This window comes from Bufo bufo, chromosome 6 (assembly GCF_905171765.1).
Source record: "Bufo bufo chromosome 6, aBufBuf1.1, whole genome shotgun sequence".
NCBI lineage: Eukaryota > Metazoa > Chordata > Amphibia > Anura > Bufonidae > Bufo > Bufo bufo.
The window spans coordinates 168,227,297-168,246,807 of record NC_053394.1 but is presented as its reverse complement, the minus strand read 5'-3'; the positions used below and the strand labels follow the sequence as shown (position 1 = coordinate 168,246,807).

The 19,511-nt window shown below is 45.6% G+C and overlaps 1 protein-coding gene across 3 annotated transcripts in view; it reads right to left on the bottom strand.

The window, feature by feature from the left end:
- Positions 1-204: 204 nt before the first annotated feature.
- The window catches only part of LOC121005079 (oocyte zinc finger protein XlCOF7.1-like), a 48,307-nt gene continuing 29,000 nt past the window's right edge, over positions 205-19,511 (bottom strand). For all 3 annotated transcript variants that reach the window (XM_040437613.1, XM_040437611.1, XM_040437612.1), the window contains 2 exons: positions 2,486-2,597; positions 205-1,636 (listed from right to left, as the gene is read on the bottom strand). In XM_040437613.1, the coding sequence (XP_040293547.1) occupies positions 726-1,636; positions 2,486-2,597 (1,023 nt within the window). In that variant the 3' untranslated portion in view covers positions 205-725. The remainder of the gene's footprint in view (positions 1,637-2,485; positions 2,598-19,511) is intronic.

Below are 19,511 nucleotides of genomic sequence, written 5' to 3'. Positions count from 1 at the left end.
CGGGTCCCAGCAGTCAGACCCCCACTGATTAGACATTTAATCCATATTCTGTGGATAGAAGATACGTTTAAAAGGTTATGTACACCTTTGGAGGCAATTTTCGTTTGATTGCATTTTACTTACTTTGAGCTAAAAATCATATAGCCAATTGGCCTTTATTAAAAATATTGAGCCATTCTGTCACAAAGGGGTAACAGTTTTTCTAACTGTGTGACTGGTACTTTCACTTTGTGCTGTCATCTAATAACCCTTATCTCTAAACTACTAAGAGGTCATAAACACTTATTTAAGCCACATTCTTATCAGTAAGAAAAGGATTGAGCTTTAATGGGTGTTTATAATGTGAGAAAGCAGAAAGAAGGAGTCCATCTGCTTCCCAGATGATGGATAAGATAAAAAAAAATCCACAGGCAGCAACTACAGCATCTCAGCTCTCAAAAAGGATTCCATATTGTTAATAAAGACCAATTGAAAAAATGATTTTTAGCTCAAAATGAGTACAATACTATAATAAAGAAAAATTGCCCCCAAAGGTGTACATAGCCTTTAAATATTAGGACAAAAAACTTTAATTCCGTGAGTTGTAACATCATCTGATTTTACAGTAACATTTTTCTAACATTTTGAACATTAAACAGCCTCATCCTGTATTTCTGAAGTACAACAGCGGATTACAGGTCTTGAAATGAAAACAGGTTCTGCTCTGTGGAAATTTTTTTTGTCCTTCACTCCGAACATGAATACGACTTCTCCTCAGTGTGAATTCTATAATGGTCAACAAGTTCTGATATCTGTGTAAAACATTCCCCACATTCTGAACATGAAAACGACCCTTCCCACGTGTGAATTTTATGGTGGTCAACCAGATCTGATATTTGTGTGAAACATTCCCCACATACCGAGCATCCAAATGGCTTCTTATATCTGTGAGTTCTCTGATGTCTTTCAAGATAGTCTTTACGTGCAAAACATTTACCACAATTAAAACAGGAAAATGGCTTCTCACCGGTGTGGGTTACCTGATGCTTAACAAGATCTGAATTCTGGGAAAACCCTTTCCCACATTCTAAACATGAAAAAGGCTTCTGCCCAGTGTGACTTCTTTGATGTTTAACGAGAACAGATTTCTGAGTAAAACATTTCCTACATTCTGAACATGAAAATGGCTTTTGTCCTGTGTGAATTCTCTGATGTTCAACTAGGGATGACTTTTGGGTAAAGCATTTCCCACATTCTGAACATGAGAATGGTTTCTCCCCTGTGTGAATTCTCTGATGTTCCACAAGAACAGATTTCTTGGTAAAGCATTTCCCGCATTCTGTACATGAATATGGACGCTCGTCATTGTGGATTCTCTTGTGCATGGAAAGACTCAAGTTCTTTTTAAACTGTTTCCCACATTCAGAACATGTAAACATTTTACCCGTGCTGTGACCTGCACTTTCATTAACAATCTGTGATGGGTCAGAAAAATGTTCCTTGTGATTGAAAAGATCAGATGATGATTTTCTGTTGTGAAAGACTGAGGATAGATTGCCAATGAAGACATGTTCTCCGCATTTATTTTTTGTGAAATCTCCTGCTTCTTTATCTGGAATAAAAGTTAGCTGTTCTTCTGTGCTCCCATCTGAGTCATCTGTAGAGTGAAAATTTTTATTTTCAGTTTTTCCCCCTCCAAAACATTTTTCAATTAACATAACTATACATATATAATGCATAAATACACAATATTTTATGAGATCAATAAGGACAACAATTATAGGACCATGGTCACATACCATAATCTGTTGAGCAGGTATCAACCTCAGTTTACGTGTCTGACATGAAGGAAATCTATATATGCAGTGTTCCATTTACCAAAAACGGTTGCCATACACTTTGGGGTGAATGGGGTTTTCTAGCAGTTATTTTTTTACTGATGACGTATCCTCTCAATAGGTCATCAGTATCTGATCAGTGGGGGTCTGACACGTAGGACCCCTGCTGATCAGCTTTTTGAGAAGGCAGCAGCACTCGCAGTAGCATTGCAGCCTTCTCAAGCTTTTCCTAGTCTATTTGCCATCACGTTCATCAGTCACCTGGCCTAGGTGCAGCTCAGCCCCATTGAAGTGAATGGGGCTGAGCTTTGATACCAAGCACTGCCGCTATGCAATGTACGACGTTGTGCCGGGTACACTGAGAACAGAGCGAGTCAACTGCAAGCGCCAATGCTTTCTCTTTCCTTTAAATGGTCCAGTAGTCAAGGCAACCTAACGTATCAGACCAGTTACAGAGACCAGAGCAGGAAAGACTGGTTATCTATCCAACATATGGTGCTTTTTTTTTCTCTAAAAACAAGACTAGAACGCATCCCCACTATCATTACCCCCTTGGCCAGTACATTGCATACCACTGTAACACCTCCACTACTGAAGGAAAAAGAGACAGCTGTATGAATGGACACACACTCTTTGAAGCTCCTCTTTATTTAGTGGTCATTACTCACCTGGGCTGATAACTACAGGAATTACCTCTTCTTTACAATGCTGATCATCGCTCATATATGTCTCTTTTTCACTTTGTTTACCATCAGCTTTCAAGTTTTCCTGATCTTCACCCTAATTTCATGATTTAATAGGTAATGTAAAAATGAGCAAATAACGTATCCAACACAAACATAGATACCTTAGGAGACTCAGACTTCAGTCCTCACCTCCTTTTTACACAATAACAATTTAGGCTAGGGCTACACAACGACATGTGTCGCGTGACACATAGGGCACAACTACACTGCAACATGTGCCGCGCGACAATTTTTATAATGATAGTCTATGGTAAGTGACTGTCGCAGAAAAATCCATCTTGTATAGATTTTTTGCTACTGTCGTGTCGCAGTCACAGCATGTCGCACGTCGCTGTGCGACAGCAATGTGAAGAAGGAAGGGCACATGACTTCAGACCCTTTTTCACATTTTGTTATGTTGTGGCATTGTGCTAAATTAAAAGTTTTGCCCATTAATCGGAACTTGATACCCCATAATTATAAAGAATTTTAGAATTTTTTTGCAAATTTATTAAAAAGGAAAAACCAAAAGGTTCTCTGGAATGCCTTACCCCAAGCAATTAGGTTAATTCACAATATCCCGTTTTAGGTGCTCCCTAAAAACACATCTTTTTAGGTTAGCCTATTATATCCCCCAATCTAACTTTTCTTGAATTATCCTACTTCTGAACCTGATCCATCACCAAATATCCACACCCCATACACTCAGAAGCACTACAGATATCAGCTGGTGATTGGCTCATGCAGCTTCATATCTACTCCCCTATTGTTTAAAGATGGCTGAACCACTGTACAAAACAAGCACTTTTTACCTTCTCTGTTACCCCCATCTCCTCATACATTGTAAGCTATTGCGAGCAGGGCCCTCGTTCCTCAGGTTTTATTTGTTGATTTGTTATTTATGACTCTGTACATGAACTACCTAACTGTAAAGTGCTGTGGAATATGTTGACACTATATAAATAAAGATTGTTATTGTCCACCTTGTTGTTTTGCTATGACACTTGAAATTTTGTTCTGGGGGCCTCCCATTTCTCTTGATCATCTTTGAGATGTTTCTACACCTTGATTGGAGTCCACCTGTGGTAAATATGATTCATAATGAATTGGAAAAGACACACCCTTGTCTATATAATGTCTCATAGCTGACAACGCATATCAAAGCAAAAGCCAAGCCAGAGGAGGAAAGAACTTCCTGCAGAGCTCAGAGATAGGATTGTGTGAAGGGACAGATCTGGAGAAGGGTACAAAAAACTTCTGCTGCACAAAAATTTCTCAAGAGCACAGTGGCCTCCATAATTTTTAAATGGAAGAAGTTTGTAACAACTCTTCCTAGGGCTGGCCACAAGTAATTGGGCAAGAAGGACCTTGGTAAGAGAGGTCACCAAGAACCCAGTGGTCACTCTGGCTGAGCTCCTATAATTCTCTGTGCAGAAACTTCCAGAAGGTCAATTATCACTGCAGCACTCCACCAATCTTGGCTTCATGGCAGGGCTGCCAGACAGAAGCTTCTCCTCAGTAATGATACATAAAAGCCCGCCTGGAGTTTAGGAGTCCTTTTTGTGCTTTTTTTGCAAACTGTGAGAAAAATTATTCTCTGTTCTGATGAAACCAAGATTAAACTTTTTGACCTCAATTGTAGAAGCCATATCTGGATGAAACTGCTTATCACCTGCCCAATACCATCTTTACAGTGAAACACTGTTTTTAGCGCCTTGGACAGGGAGACTTGTCAGGGTTGAGTGAAAGCTGAAAGGACAGAGATATTCTTAATGAAAACCTGATCCAGAGTGCTCTGGACCTCAGACTGGGCCGATGGTTAAACTTCCATCAAGACAATGCCCCCTAGCACACAGCCAAGACAACACAGGAGTGGCTGAGGGGCATCTCTGGGGAGACCTGAAAATAGCTGTCCACTGATGGTCCTATCTAACCTGACAGAGCTTGAGAGGATCTGCAGAGAAGAATGGCATAAAACACCCAAATCCAGGTGTGCAAACCTTGTGGCATCATACCACAAGACTGGAGGCTGTAATCAATCCCAAAGGTGATTCAACTAAGTTCTAAGTGAAGGGTCTGAATACTTAGGTCAATGCAATAATAGGACTTTTTGTACTTACCTGTAAAATCCTTTTCTCGATGAGTTCATTGGGGGACACAGAAGACCATGGGTATAGCTGCTGCCACTAGGAGGCGACACTAAGCAAAGAAAGTGTTAGCTCCTCCTCTCAGCTATATCCCTCCTGCGGATACTGAGCTAATCAGTTCGTACAAAAGCAGTAGGAGCAGCCAGGAGAAGCCAACAGAACACAGTAAAAAGGAAGAAAACTGTAGAAAGGTCATCATCGAGAACCAGAAGGACCCATCTAGGAGAACCAGCAATGTACATACAGGGTGGGACCTGTGTCCCCCCAATGAACTCAGCGAGAAAAGGATTTTACATGTAAGCACAAAAAATCCTATTTTCTCGCTCATATCATTGGGACACAGAAGACCATGGGACGTTAAAGAGCAGTACCATGGGGAGGGAACAAGAACAGAACGAATCCAAGGCCGGTCATAAGGCCCCACACAGAATTGCGGGGAAAAGACACACCAGAAACCCTGAAAAGGGACAGAAAGACCCATTCCCCGGAAGGCCAGCCAGAGAGCGGCTGAATACGCAGAGACTCCGGCTGGGCAGAAGAAAGAACAGCCCAGGGAATAAAAGTCACGGCTTAGGAGACTTCAGAAGAAGTGGAGAGCACACAGAATATCCACAAGGTGGACAAGAATGAAGACAAGACACTCACCAAAAGCAACGGAGCGATTGCGGAAGATACAGAAGAGAAATACGTAGCCTGGATCCAGATGAAGAAGATGAACTGAAAATGGCATCTGGATATCAAGGGCCAAATAACTGCAGATGTGACAAAACTTGCCCCCCATGGGGGAAGAAGTAGGGATGCCAAAAGGCAAAGGCCCCACACACCATACCAGACTGCCAGAAGAGAAGAACACTCCGATGGGACCATGACGAACAAGTCAGGGCTAGAGAACCTGGAAGTCAGGCATGAGAATGGCTTACAAGAAAAAATTCCAGAGCAAGAGAGGAGAGAAGTCGTTCTGACACTCCACGGAAGGCTGCCTGAACTGGCAGACCTAATCAAAAGCTGCAGACAGGAACCGGAGATAGGAAAAATATTGCGCCAGGATGGGAGTGTGAACCCCGAATGCCACAAAGTCCCAGAAAAAACTGGTAACAGAACCAACACAACCCGTGCAGGCACCCCACAGCAGAAAGGGGGCATACGAGAACCCAATGGCTATGAACACTGGCCAAACAGGCAGTAACAGTATGTGGGGGAGCACAACTACTTTCCCTGCGGAAAGGGAGAAGTAGAAGCAGGCGATGCGGCTTAGTAGAAAACCAGCACTTACGGGTGACAACAAGAGCAGTACGACCGCTCAACCCGGTGAGGGGAGCCATGCAGACAACTCACATATGCAAACTGAATAAGTGCATACCCAAACTCCACACGGAGGGAACGCTGATGCTGTCACCATGGTAGATTGTAGAAGCAATGCGGTACATGTAAAGGGAACAAGGCGCTAAGCCAGTGCTATCGAAATCGGTAGGTTATACCAGGTACAGAAAAAGTACTAACGCCCAGCAGAAGTGAGTAAACCCCCTCAGCCGCAGTGCGTTCAGGCAGAACATAAGCAAAGGGCCCCCTGTAGAAGAAGGAAATGGAGACACAATCACAACTACAACTAGCAAGAAGGCACCAGGCCTAGAAGGAAGAATGCTGTGTAGATACCGCCGGAATTCCAGGGCCGATACTCTACATGGAGGAGGGGATGAGGAGAAAGCCATAAATGTAGTGTTTCCCGCCCGTGCGTCATGTAAGCCGCAGTTTAAGGATGAAAGCAAATATTCCCCCTGGGCTGGATTATATTTGGTCAGCGCAAAGACAGCCTCACAGGGGGGAGGCAATAGCAACAACTATGGCCTCTAGGGTCAGAGGAGAGACTCCACCTGAAAATGTGGACAACAGCAATAGCCACCAAGAATTGGTGCTAGCGCAACACTCCACCTGAGAAGGAAGAAAACTGGCAATCAGAGCAGATGTTCCACCTACAGAACGAGCGTGGACGCCGGGCGTGCCAATGACAATCAACCAAATGAGATTGCCCCTCACAGGGACTCAAGACATGAGGAAAGGTATGAGGTATACCAACGGCCTGTTAAAGCTACAGGCCGACCTGGAAGACCAAGGCTGCCATAGAGGCGCCAGACACCAATGCAAACTAAGACTACCTGAGGAAGGGGGTAGTGTGAAGCAGTCACAGTATCCAGCAGTAAGGCCAAAATACCACCTATGATGGGGGATAAGGCAATTGTAGGTACCGTGTCTAGCCAATAGACCACCTATGGAAAGGGATGCCATGCAACAAGGAACAAATGAGAGTAGTCGCGGTAGACAATATTGAAGCAATTACTCTACCCAAGAAAGAGGGATTATGTAATAGGAGGAACAGTTTCCAGTGGTAGTGGAATTACTCCGCTGATGGAAAGAGGGGAACTGAAAAGACGTACAAGGTCCCCTGGAAGTGCAAGCACTACTGGTTGGGCAACTACTCCGTCAATGGGGGGAGGGTAATGCTACAGGATCTCTAACACGCAATTGTGGTTCAACTAATCCCCCAATAGAAGGGGGAAAGCCGACAAGACAGATGATATCCAGTATGAGTGTAATTACTCCGTCTGCGGAGGGGTTAATGCTACCAGATGTATGGTATCTCCAGAGGTGGTATAAATATTCTGCCCATGGAAAGAGGGCAATGCTACCGGACGTAAAGGAACCAATGGGATGTAAACACTCCGCCGATAGAGGATTACTCTGCCCAGTGAAAGAGGATAATGCTACGGGCCGTACAGTACCCAGTGGAAGTGCAATTACTCTGCCTAAGGAAGGAGGGCAATGCTACAGGCCGTACAAAACCCAGCAGGCATGCAATTACTCCTCCCACGGAAGGAGGATAATGGCATGGGCTGTACAGTATCCAGTGGTAGAGCTAGTACACCGCCTATGGAAGGAGGGTAATGCTACAGGCTGTACAGTATCCAGCACAAGGACAATTACTCCGCCTATGGAAGGAGGGTAAAGCTACAAGCTGTACGGTATTCACCGCAAGGGCAATTACTCCGCCTATGGAAGGAGGGTAATGCTACAGCTGTCCAGTATCCAGCGCAAGGGCAATTAGTCCACCTCTTATGGAAGGAGGTTAATGCTACAGGCCGTATGGTATCCAGTGCAAGGGCAATTAGTCCTCCTATGGAAGAAGGGTAATGCTACAGGCTGTTCGGTATCCAGCGCAAGGGCAATTACTCCGCCTCTTATGGAAGGACGGTAATGCTACAGGCCGTATGGTATCCAGTGCAAGGGCAATTACTCCGCCTATGGAAGGAGGGTAATGCTACAGGCTGTCCGGTATCCAGCGCAAGGGCAATTACTCCGCCTTTTATGGAAGAAGGGCAAGACCCCTTGCAAAGTCATTCAGTTTTGCATGCGATCGCGTTCAGTTTTTATTGCGCGGGTGCAATATGTTTTGATGCGTTTTGCACGCACGTGAAAAACTGAATGTATACAAACAACATCGCTTAGCAACCATCCGTGAAAAACACATCGGATCCGCACTTGCTTGCGGATGCGATTTTCACAAAGCTCCATTCACTTCAATGGGGCCTGCGTTACGTGAAAAATCGCAGAATATAGAACATGTTGCGATTTTCAAGCAACGCACAAGTGATGCGTGAAAACAAACGCACATGTACACAGCCCCATTGAAATTAATGGGTCCGGATTCCGTGCGGGCGCAATGCGTTCGCATCACGGATTGCAACCGTGCGGAATACTCGCTCGTGTGAAAGGGGCCTAATACTACAGGCCATATGGTATCCAGCGCAAGGGCAATTACTCCGCCTATGGAAGGAAAGTAATGCTACAGGCTGTATGGTATCGAGTGCAAGGGCAATTACTCCGCCTATGGAATGGAAGGAGGGTAATGCTACAGGCTGTACGGTATCCAGCGCAAGGGCAATTACTCCGCCTATGGAAGGAGGGTAATGCTACAGGCTGTATGGTATCGAATGCAAGGGCAATTACTTCACCCATGGAAGGAGGGTAATGCTACAGAATGTACAGGGACCAGTGGTGAGCACACATAATCCACCTAAGGAGAGAAGGGACTGTGACAGGACTCACGGAATTCAGTGGTAGTGTAACTCCTCCGCCTAAAGAAGGAGGGTAAGTATACAGTGAGTGCGGTATCCAGTGGTAGTGCCAGGATTCCGCTTATGCTATAGGATGTATGTATCCAGCGGTAGGGTCAAGAAATTTTGCCTACAGAATGGCGTGGGAGCTAGGTTCAGAAGGACCAGATAGCTCCAAGTGTTAAAAATACATAAATATATAGTTTTTTATTTTTTTTAGCTAAATTCTAACAAAACAGAGCTAGGGAAACTGCACCCATCCGTCTGTTCTAATAACCAGCATTGTAAGCCTCAGCAGAGAGTCCAGTAAGCTCTTTTCTCAGCACAGTAGTACTGAGGCAAGGAAGGGGTTAAGCAGAAGGCAGGGGCAGAGCTTATTGGGCAGCTGGTGGGGATTAAAGCAAGCCAAGGGTGTTTTTTTAATGCATGTGCAATGTTTCAGCTGAGTAGCCTTTTTCCTACAGCTACTCCAATGGCTTTTGAAGTCCTACCTCTCCATACCAAGGTGGTGAGTTGGACCAAGTCCTCAGAAGGCGCTCACCCACTTATGCTGCATCTCTGGGAGTAAGCAGAAGGTGGCCTGACATGAAGTCTCCCCTGCCCCCCCCCCTGCCGAAACTGAGACCTCAGGTGGAGGTAAGTAGGCCTCCTTGTGGAATATTCACATGGGAAAACCTGAGAAGGGAGAGGGAGGAGGAATGGGGCCTTGGAGACTGACAGAATACTCACCTGTCTGGCGTTTTCTGCCCCCCTGGCTCCAGCCGGGTCACCAGTTTCGGTGTGTTACCCCTTGGTGAGGGTAGCTACATCAGTAACAGAGGGGACTTAACAAAGGCCAGACCTGGTGACCCGAAAGCTGGCGGGATACAAAGGTTTTAGGAACCTCTGGTCCTCCTTGCGATCTGGAGACCGTGAGCGAGCAGCGGGCCTGGAGACCCCCTGGACTCCCGTCTCTTGGGTGCGAACGCAAGCAGCTTGGAGACTGCCATAAACCCAGCTAAAGGAAAGAAAAAGAGAAAAATTAAAAGAAAAAAAGGGAGGTGTGCCTCCTACGGACACTAAGCTAAAACTGATTAGCTCAGTGTCTGCAGGAGGCATATAGCTGAGAAGAGGAGCTAACACTTTTTTTTGCTTAGTGTCGCCTCCTAGTGGCAGCAGCTATACCCATGGTCTTCTGTGTCCCCCCAATGATACGAGCGAGAAATTTAATACTGCCTGCAGGACTTAGAGTCTAAATCTAATCTATAGTGACGAAAAAAGTACATGGAGACTTCCAGGTAGCAGCCCTACTAATTTGTTCTAGAGATGCATTAGCCCTCTCTGCCCAAGAGGTAGAAATGGATCTGGTTGAGTGAGTACCAAATCCCAAAGGGGGAGTTTCACCCGCTGAGGAATAGGCTAGGGTGATAGCCCCCACTATCCATATGGATAGTGTTCTAGAAGAAACTTTATAACCTCTGTTTCTTCCTTCAAATTGTACAAAAAGTCTAGAGGATTTTCTCCATTGACTAGTGACTTTCAAGTATTCAGACAGGCAGGCATCTTTTAACGTCTAGACCAGGCATGCTCAACCTGCGTCCCTCCAGCTGTTGTAGTTTTGCAACTCCCATCATTCCCGGACAGCCTACAGCTATCAGCCTACAGAAGGGCATGGTGGGAGTTGTAGTTTTGCAACAGCTGGAGGGCCGCAGGTTGAGCATCCCTGGTCTAGACAATGGAGCCTCCTCTCCTGCTCGTTCTTTGGGGACTGACACAAGGATGGAAGAACAATGTCTTGGGTCTTATGAAACAGGGGGACTACTTTAGGTAGAAAAGAAGGATCTGGTTTAAGGAGCACTCTGTCCTCCAGGATGTTAGTATAAGGAGGAGAAATTCAAGGAGAAAAATATCCAGCTCACCATAAGCGTTCGGTGCACGAAGAGGACCAGACCCGTCCCTTGTATAGTCAGAAAAGAATAGAGCATTCTCCAGCATCCATCAAGGTTGATCGTCTTTATTGTAGATCGGTATAAAAGTACATACTTTAACCTTCACCACCACAGGTTAACATGTTTCAAACTCGGAAGTTCTTAATCATAACCGGAGGAGAGGCTGAAAAGGCAGAAATCTCCCCCACGCGCCTGGCAGAGGTAATCTCAACCAGAAACGCGGTTTTAAAAGACAACGTTTTAATAGACAAATCCTGCAGTGGTTTGAAAGGAGGCTCCATCATTCAAGACAAAACTAGATTAAGATCCCACGGGGGAACTAAGGATCTGATCACAGGTTTAATCCTACTAATTGCTTTAAAGAATCTCCTAATCCATGGATGATTGGCAATAGGGATATAAAAAAAGCACTAAGGGCAGAAACTTACCAGGCTGTTAGATGAAGGTTTCTTACTTCCGGATGGAAGACAGGACCCTGAAACAACAGATCCTGCCTGACCAGAAGAATCCAGGGATCTGTTAGAGAAAGTTTCCTCAACCAGGTGAACCATGTTCTCCTTGGCCAGAAGGGGGCGATCAAAATGAGTCTCGTCTGTTCCTGCCTCAGCTTCTGTAATACTCTCGGAAGAAGTCTTAGAGGAGGAAAGGCATACAAAAGTTGATTCGGCCACGGAAGGGAGAAAGGAGAATCTTCCGGACTTAGGGAAAATAATAAGTTGAATTTTTTGTTCTGCCTGGTTGCAAAGAGGTCTACTTGAGGATGGCCCCAGAGCTGAATTATCTGTCTGAAGACTTCTTGGTTTAAACACCATTCTCCCTGCCATAGAAGGTTTCTGCGTAGATAGTCTGCCACCTTGTTTTTTGTTCCCTTTAAGTGTACTGCTTTGATGAAAAGACATAAGATTTTTTGATCTGGTCCCTCCTTGCCTGTTTAAGTAGGATACCACCGTGGCACTGTCTGAGAAGATCTTTATTCTCTTTCCTTGTATTATGGGTAGGAATTCTCTTAAGGCAAATAGAACAGCTCTGAGCTCTCTCATATTCTGGGAGTCCTGACTCTCCATTGAGCTCCATACCCCCTGTCGAACCCACCACTGACAATAGGCCCCCCACCTGGTCGGACTGGCATCTGTGGTAATGGTTATCTGCTCCTATAGATCCCAAGAGAGGCCCTGAGACAGATTTGAAGGTTCCAGCCACAAGGTCAAGGATTGTATCACCTGAGGGGTGAGAGGAAGCGGGTCATCCAATGGGGATAGTGATCCCTGCCACTCTTTTAGAATCTGCCATTGAAGTGTTCTGGAGTGAAACAGGGCCCAATTGACCGCAGGGAACGTGGAGGTAATTTTGCCTAATACTGCCATTCCCTGTCTGATGGTTTGATCATTTGAGGCTACCAGCGACCGCACATCTTCTCCTAATAGGGATATATTGTGCTGAGGCAGGATACAACGTAGGTTCACTGAATCCAGACTCAGTCCTAGAAATACACAACTTTGGGAAGGGGTCAGTTTTGACTTTCCCCAGTTAATCTATCATCCTAGTTTTGTCAAAATTTCTAATACTTCTAGAAGATGAGAGGTTAAAAGGTTTTTGAATTCTGCCACCACTAGAAGATCGTCCAAATAAGGAATAACCAGAATGTCTCTTTCCCTTATGTGGGCCATAACCTCTGCCATCAATTTTGTGAAGAGTCTGGGGGCCTGAGATATTCCAAACGGAAGTGGTCTGTATTGCAAATTATGAACTTGGCCTTCCATGGAAACTGCCACTGAGATGTTTTTGGAAATCTGCATGAATTGGGATGTGATAATAGTAGTGTTGAGCGAACTTGTGTTTCAAGTTCGGCATCTAAAGTTCGGGGTCGGGTTATCGAAGAATCGCGTTATGGATTCCGCTACCACGGACCATAAGTAGCGGAATCCATAACGCGATTCTTCGATAACCCGAGCCCGAACTTTAGACGCCGAACTTGAGTTCGCTCAACACTAGATAATAGGTATCTTTTATGTCTATGCTGGCCATGACACAGTCTTTGAATAGATGTTTTATTGCACACTGTACAGATTCCATTCAGAATTTTTTGTATTTAAGGAATTTATTTAAAGGATAACTGTCACATTTAGACCCTAATTTCAATTTTCATATATGTAGTTACTAATACCATGATATTCCAGAATCAGTTACTATTAGACTGACTTACCCAATATTTAATAAGATTCAGCCCTTAGCAACCAGTCTGCATAAAACTGCAATTTCACTATTCAGTTAAGATGGCCACCACTGCCCTCACCCTGAGGCTAATCCCGCCTGCCCTCACTAGCCAGTAACAATAGCCCCCCAAAAGTGTCAGTAACCAGAGCCCTCCCCCCCTAAAGGGTTAATCTCCTGCAGCACAAAGGGGTCCTCTTACCACATGTTGCTTTCATTTATACACTGAGCAGATGGCAGATCTCCCTTCCCTGTTGTGCGCTGCTTCAACTCTGCATTCTCCAGCTCTGCTGAGTGAGGGAGCGTCTACCAAGCGCAGGGACAGGGAGAAGTGCACACAGCCCAGGCACTGTTATCAGCTGGCTTTAATCATTTACCGTATTTTTTGCCCCATAAGACGCACTTTTCCCCCCCAAAAGTGGGGGGAAAGTGCCCCTGCGTCTTATGGGGCGAATGCTGGCAAATGCTGCGATGTATTAGTGAGGAGGGAGGAGGGTCTGTAGTAGGTGGGGAGAGCGGCGGGGCCATGCAGGCACTGTACTCTGGCCCGCCGCTCAGTATGTACTGTATTATACGTAGTGTTAATCATCATATCTAAACTGCGCTCCCCCTGCGTACCGTACTTACCGGTAAACATGTCACGCTCCTGTAGTAAGCACTAGCAGGCAGGCCGGACTGCAGGCGGCCGTAACTCACTGAGGTCACGTGCCTGCTCTGCCTACTTCATTCATAAAGTAGGCGGAGCAGGCACGTGACCTCCGTGAGTTACGGCCGCCTGCAGCCCGGCCTGCCTTCTAGCTGCTAGTGCTTACTACAGGAGCGTGACGTGTACCGGTAAGTATGGTACACATGGGGAGCAGGGGGAGTGCAGTTTAGATCTGATGATTAACACTACGTATAATACAGTACATACTGAGCGGCGGGGCCAGAGTACAGTGCCTGCACAGCCCTGCCGCTCTCCCCGCCTACTACAGACCCTCCTTAGGGATCTGTGGATGGCATTATGATGGTGGGGGGGGATCTGTGGATGGCATTATGATGGTGGGGGGGATCTGTGGATGGCATTATGATGGTGGGGGGGATCTGTGGATGGCATTATGATGGTGGGGGGGGGATCTGTGGATGGCATTATGATGGGGGGAATTTATGGATGGGACTGTTAAGGGGGGGGGATCTGTGGATGACACATATAGCAGTGTCATCCACAGATCCACTACCCTATAACATAACAGTGCCATCCACAGATCCCCCCCACCATCATAATGCCATCCACAGATCCCCCCCACCATCATAATGCCATCCACAGATCCCTCCCACCATCATAATGCCATCCACAGCTCCCCCATAACAGTCCATCCACAGATCCCCCTACATTACAGTGCCATCCACAAATCCCCCACCCCATAACAGTGCATCATCGACAGATTCCCCATAATAGGGTCATGCACAGACCGCCATTAGTTCAAACCCACCAAAAGTACACCTTTTGGTTAAAAATATTTTCTTTCTTATTTTCCTCCTCAAAAACTTAGGTGCGTCTTATGGGCCGGTGCGTCTTATAGGGCGAAAAATACGGTACTTACAGTCCCTGGCTGTCAGTAATGTGACCCTGCACGCTGCGTGCTCCGTCTATCAACAGATAGACGGACCATGCCTAGCAACCCTATTTTAAGCACAGGTAAATGTAGGCAGTACAGGGAACAAAAATGTGGAATTAAGGGGTAATTGAATACACAGTGAAAAGTTGAAATAGGGCCACCAAGGTGATATTAATCACCACAATCCAATACTCAAAAAATAATAATACGACAGTTATCCTTTAAGTCTCTCAGATTTATAATCATTCTGAATGATCGGTCTGGCTTGGGTACAAGGAAAAGCAACGAATAAAACCCCCTTCTCTTCTCTGAGTCTGGAACAGGAACCGGAACCTTTTTCTTTAGAAGGGAAAACATTTCTTGTTTTAGTGCTAGGTTTCTTGTAGAATTTTGAGGTATGTCATTTTTAATCTTTCCGGTGGAGGAGAGACAAACTCTAGACGGAACCCGTCTTTTATAATACCAATAATCCACGGGCTAAGTCTAACCCCCCCCCCCCCCCCCCCCCCCCCGTCCCCGTCCCCACAGGACAGAAACAGTCATTGTTGACCAGCCTTGGGCCCTGAAAAATTGCCGAAAATTCTGTCTTTTGTCTCTATTGAAATTTTTTTTGTTTCTGCTAAAAAACTGTTGTCTTTTGGGAGGTCTGGAGACAGGAAACCCCTTTTTGTTATGAGAGGCCTTCTCTAAAAGGTCATCCAAAACCAGTCCAAAGAGATAATCTCCCTGGCATGGAATAGAGCAAAGTTTATTCTTTGAACCTGTGTCACCAGACCATCCCATAAGCCAAATAGCTCTTCTTGCAGAATTAGACAGAGCTGCGGACCTCACATTTAATTTTAATGCATCCGCAGAAGCATCCGAGATGAAGTCTACTGCTTTAAGGGTGGTATGAAACACTGCTATTAATTGGTCTCTGAAAGTTTTATTCTGGATATGGGGCTCCAGTTTTTGTAGCCATAACATTAACGACCTGGCAGTAGAAGTAGTGGCAATATTCGGTTTAAATGCCTGGGTAGAGGCCTCCCATGCTTTTTTAAGGTAAACGTCTGCTTGTCTATCTATAGGATCCTTTAAAGCACGAGATCCTCAAATGGCAAAGCAGATTTTTTCTTACATCTTGGCGATTGGGGCGTCCAATTTAGGAGGCCTATCCCAGCAGGAGGACTTCGCCTCATTAAAAGGATATTTTCTTTTAACATTTTTGGGAATATAAAAAAATTTCAGTTTTTTTTTTATTAAAAATTTTATGTGTTCATTTAATGGGAAAACTCTTGATCTTTTGTGCCCCAGATCACCAAACATTATATCTTGGACCGATTTCTGTTCTTTAGATTCATCCACTTTCATAGTGACTCTAATAGCCTTCAGCAGAGATTCCATATCCTCAGGGGAAAATAAAGGTCTACCCGTGCTTTCTTCATCCGAAGACGAGTTTAAAACTTCTAGGATTTCTCCTTGCTCATTCTCGTCTGAAGAATCTGAATCAGATACCATGCTAGAGTGACCCTGTTTCCCGAGGCTGAGGGGAAGGAAGGCACTTCCTAAAAATTTTCATTAAATCAGAAACTTCAGATTTGAAAATATCCTTAATGCTCTTAAGCAGAGATGGGGATTCGTCTTCTACCACCTTGTTCACACAATGCTGAGATAATAACCTAGACCAGGAATGGGCGAGTTTCTTCTTGCATACAGCTCACTCTTTCACTCTGGTTTTTGTGGTAGCTTTCCTAGGGCCCTCTTTGATACTCTAAAAATAAAATAAGAGAACAAGCCCCTATTAGAACCTGACAGAGGAAAATAAAAGTTGGGGATTGACCCCCTTACCCCACCAGGAGTTCCGGTCTAGCGTCATGACCCTCCTGAACATCAGAGCGCTGACTACTCTCATCTTCCATGATAGTAGACAGGGATAGAGCTTCTTCCATAAGGGATCCACTGATACTTGTAGGATGGCTGGGCTCCTTCTGACCGAGCGCTGAAGGGTTTTAACCACCTCCGGACCGCCTAACGCAGGATCGCGTTCCGGAGGTGGCAGCGCTGCGCACAGTCACGCATATACGCGTCATCTCGCGAGACGCGAGATTTCCTGTGAACGCGCGCACACAGGCGCGCGCGCTCACAGGAACGGAAGGTAAGAGAGTTGATCTCCAGCCTGCCAGCGGCGATCGTTCGCTGGCAGGCTGGAGATGTGTTTTTTTTAACCCCTAACAGGTATATTAGACGCTGTTTTGATAACAGCGTCTAATATACCTGCTACCTGGTCCTCTGGTGGTCCCATTTGTTTGGATCGACCACCAGAGGACACAGGTAGCTCAGTAAAGTAGCACCAAGCACCACTACACTACACTACACCCCCCCCCCCCATCACTTATTAACCCCTTATTAGCCCCTGATCACCCCTAATCACCCCTGATCACCCCATATAGACTCCCTGATCACCCCCCTGTCATTGATTACCCCCCTGTCATTGATCAACCCCCTGTAAAGCTCCATTCAGACGTCCGCATGATTTTTACGGATCCACTGATAGATGGATCGGATCCGCAAAACGCATCCGGACGTCTGAATGAAGCCTTACAGGGGCATGATCAATGACTGTGGTGATCACCCCATATAGACTCCCTGATCACCCCCCTGTCATTGATTACCCCCCTGTCATTGATTACCCCCCTGTAAAGCTCCATTCAGATGTCCGCATGATTTTTACGGATGCACTGATACATGGATCGGATCCGCAAAACGCATCCGGTCGTCTGAATGAAGCCTTACAGGGGCATGATCAATGACTGTGGTGATCACCCCCCTGTCATTGATCACCCCCCTGTAAAGCTCCATTCAGATGTCCGCATGATTTTTACGGATGCACTGATAGATGGATCGGATCCGCAAAACGCATCCGGACGTCTGAATGAAGCCTTACAGGGGCATGATCAATGACTGTGGTGATCACCCCATATAGACTCCCTGATCACCCCCCTGTCATTGATTACCCCCCTGTCATTGATTACCCCCCTGTAAAGCTCCATTCAGATGTCCGCATGATTTTTACGGATGCACTGATAGATGGATCGGATCCGCAAAACGCATCCGGACGTCTGAATGAAGCCTTACAGGGGCATGATCAATGACTGTGGTTATCACCCCATATAGACTCCCTGATCACCCCCCTGTAAAGCTCCATTCAGATGTCCGCATGATTTTTACGGATGCACTGATACATGGATCGGATCCGCAAAACGCATCCGGTCGTCTGAATGAAGCCTTACAGGGGCATGATCAATGACTGTGGTGATCACCCCCCTGTCATTGATTACCCCCCTGTAAAGCTCCATTCAGATGTCCGCATGATTTTTACGGATGCACTGATAGATGGATCCGATCCGCAAAACGCATCCGGACGTCTGAATGAAGCCTTACAGGGGCATGATCAATGACTGTGGTGATCACCCCATATAGACTCCCTGATCACCCCCCTGTCATTGATCACCCCCCTGTCATTGATTACCCCCCTGTAAAGCTCCATTCAGATGTCCGCATGATTTTTACGGATGCACTGATAGATGGATCGGATCCGCAAAACGCATCCGGACGTCTGAATGAAGCCTTACAGGGGCATGATCAATGACTGTGGTGATCACCCCATATAGACTCCCTGATCACCCCCCTGTCATTGATCACCCCCCTGTCATTGATTACCCCCCTGTAAAGCTCCATTCAGATGTCCGCATGATTTTTACGGATGCACTGATAGATGGATCGGATCCGCAAAACGCATCCGGACGTCTGAATGAAGCCTTACACGGGCGTGATCAATGACTGTGGTTATCACCCCATATAGACTCCCTGATCACCCCCCTGTCATTGATCACCCCCCTGTCATTGATCACCCCCCCTGTCATTGATCACCCCCCCTGTCATTGATCACCCCTCTGTAAGGCTCCATTCAGATATTTTTTTGGCCCAAGTTAGCAGAATTTTTTTTTTTTTTTTCTTACAAAGTCTCATATTCCACTAACTTGTGTCAAAAAATAAAATCTCACATGAACTCACCATACCCCTCACGGAATCCAAATGCGTAAAATTTTTTAGACATTTATATTCCAGACTTCTACTCACGCTTTAGGGCCCCTAGAATGCCAGGGCAGTATAAATACCCCACATGTGACCCCATTTCGGAAAGAAGACACCCCCAGGTATTCCGTGAGGGGCATATTGAGTCCATGAAAGATTGAAATTTTTGTCCCAAGTTAGCGGAACGGGAGACTTTGTGAGAAAAAAATTAAAAATATCAATTTCCGCTAACTTGTGCCAAAAAAAAAAAATTTCTATGAACTCGCCATGCCCCTCATTGAATACCTTGGGGTGTCTTCTTTCCAAAATGGGGTCACATGTGGGGTATTTATACTGCCCTGGCATTCTAGGGGCCCCAAAGCGTGAGAAGAAGTCTGGTATCCAAATGTCTAAAAATGCCCTCCTAAAAGGAATTTGGGCACCTTTGCGCATCTAGGCTGCAAAAAAGTGTCACACATCTGGTATCGCCGTACTCAGGAGAAGTTGGGGAATGTGTTTTGGGGTGTCATTTTACATATACCCATGCTGGGTGAGAGAAATATCTTGGTCAAATGCCAACTTTGTATAAAAAAATGGGAAAAGTTGTCTTTTGCCAAGATATTTCTCTCACCCAGCATGGGTATATGTAAAATGACACCCCAAAACACATTCCCCAACTTCTCCTGAATACGGCGATACCACATGTGTGACACTTTTTTGCAGCCTAGGTGGGCAAAGGGGCCCATATTCCAAAGAGCACCTTTAGGATTTCACAGGTCATTTACCTACTTACCACACATTAGGGCCCCTGGAAAATGCCAGGGCAGTATAACTACCCCACAAGTGACCCCATTTTGGAAAGAAGACACCCCAAGGTATTCCGTGAGGGGCATGGCGAGTTCCTAGAATTTTTTATTTTTTGT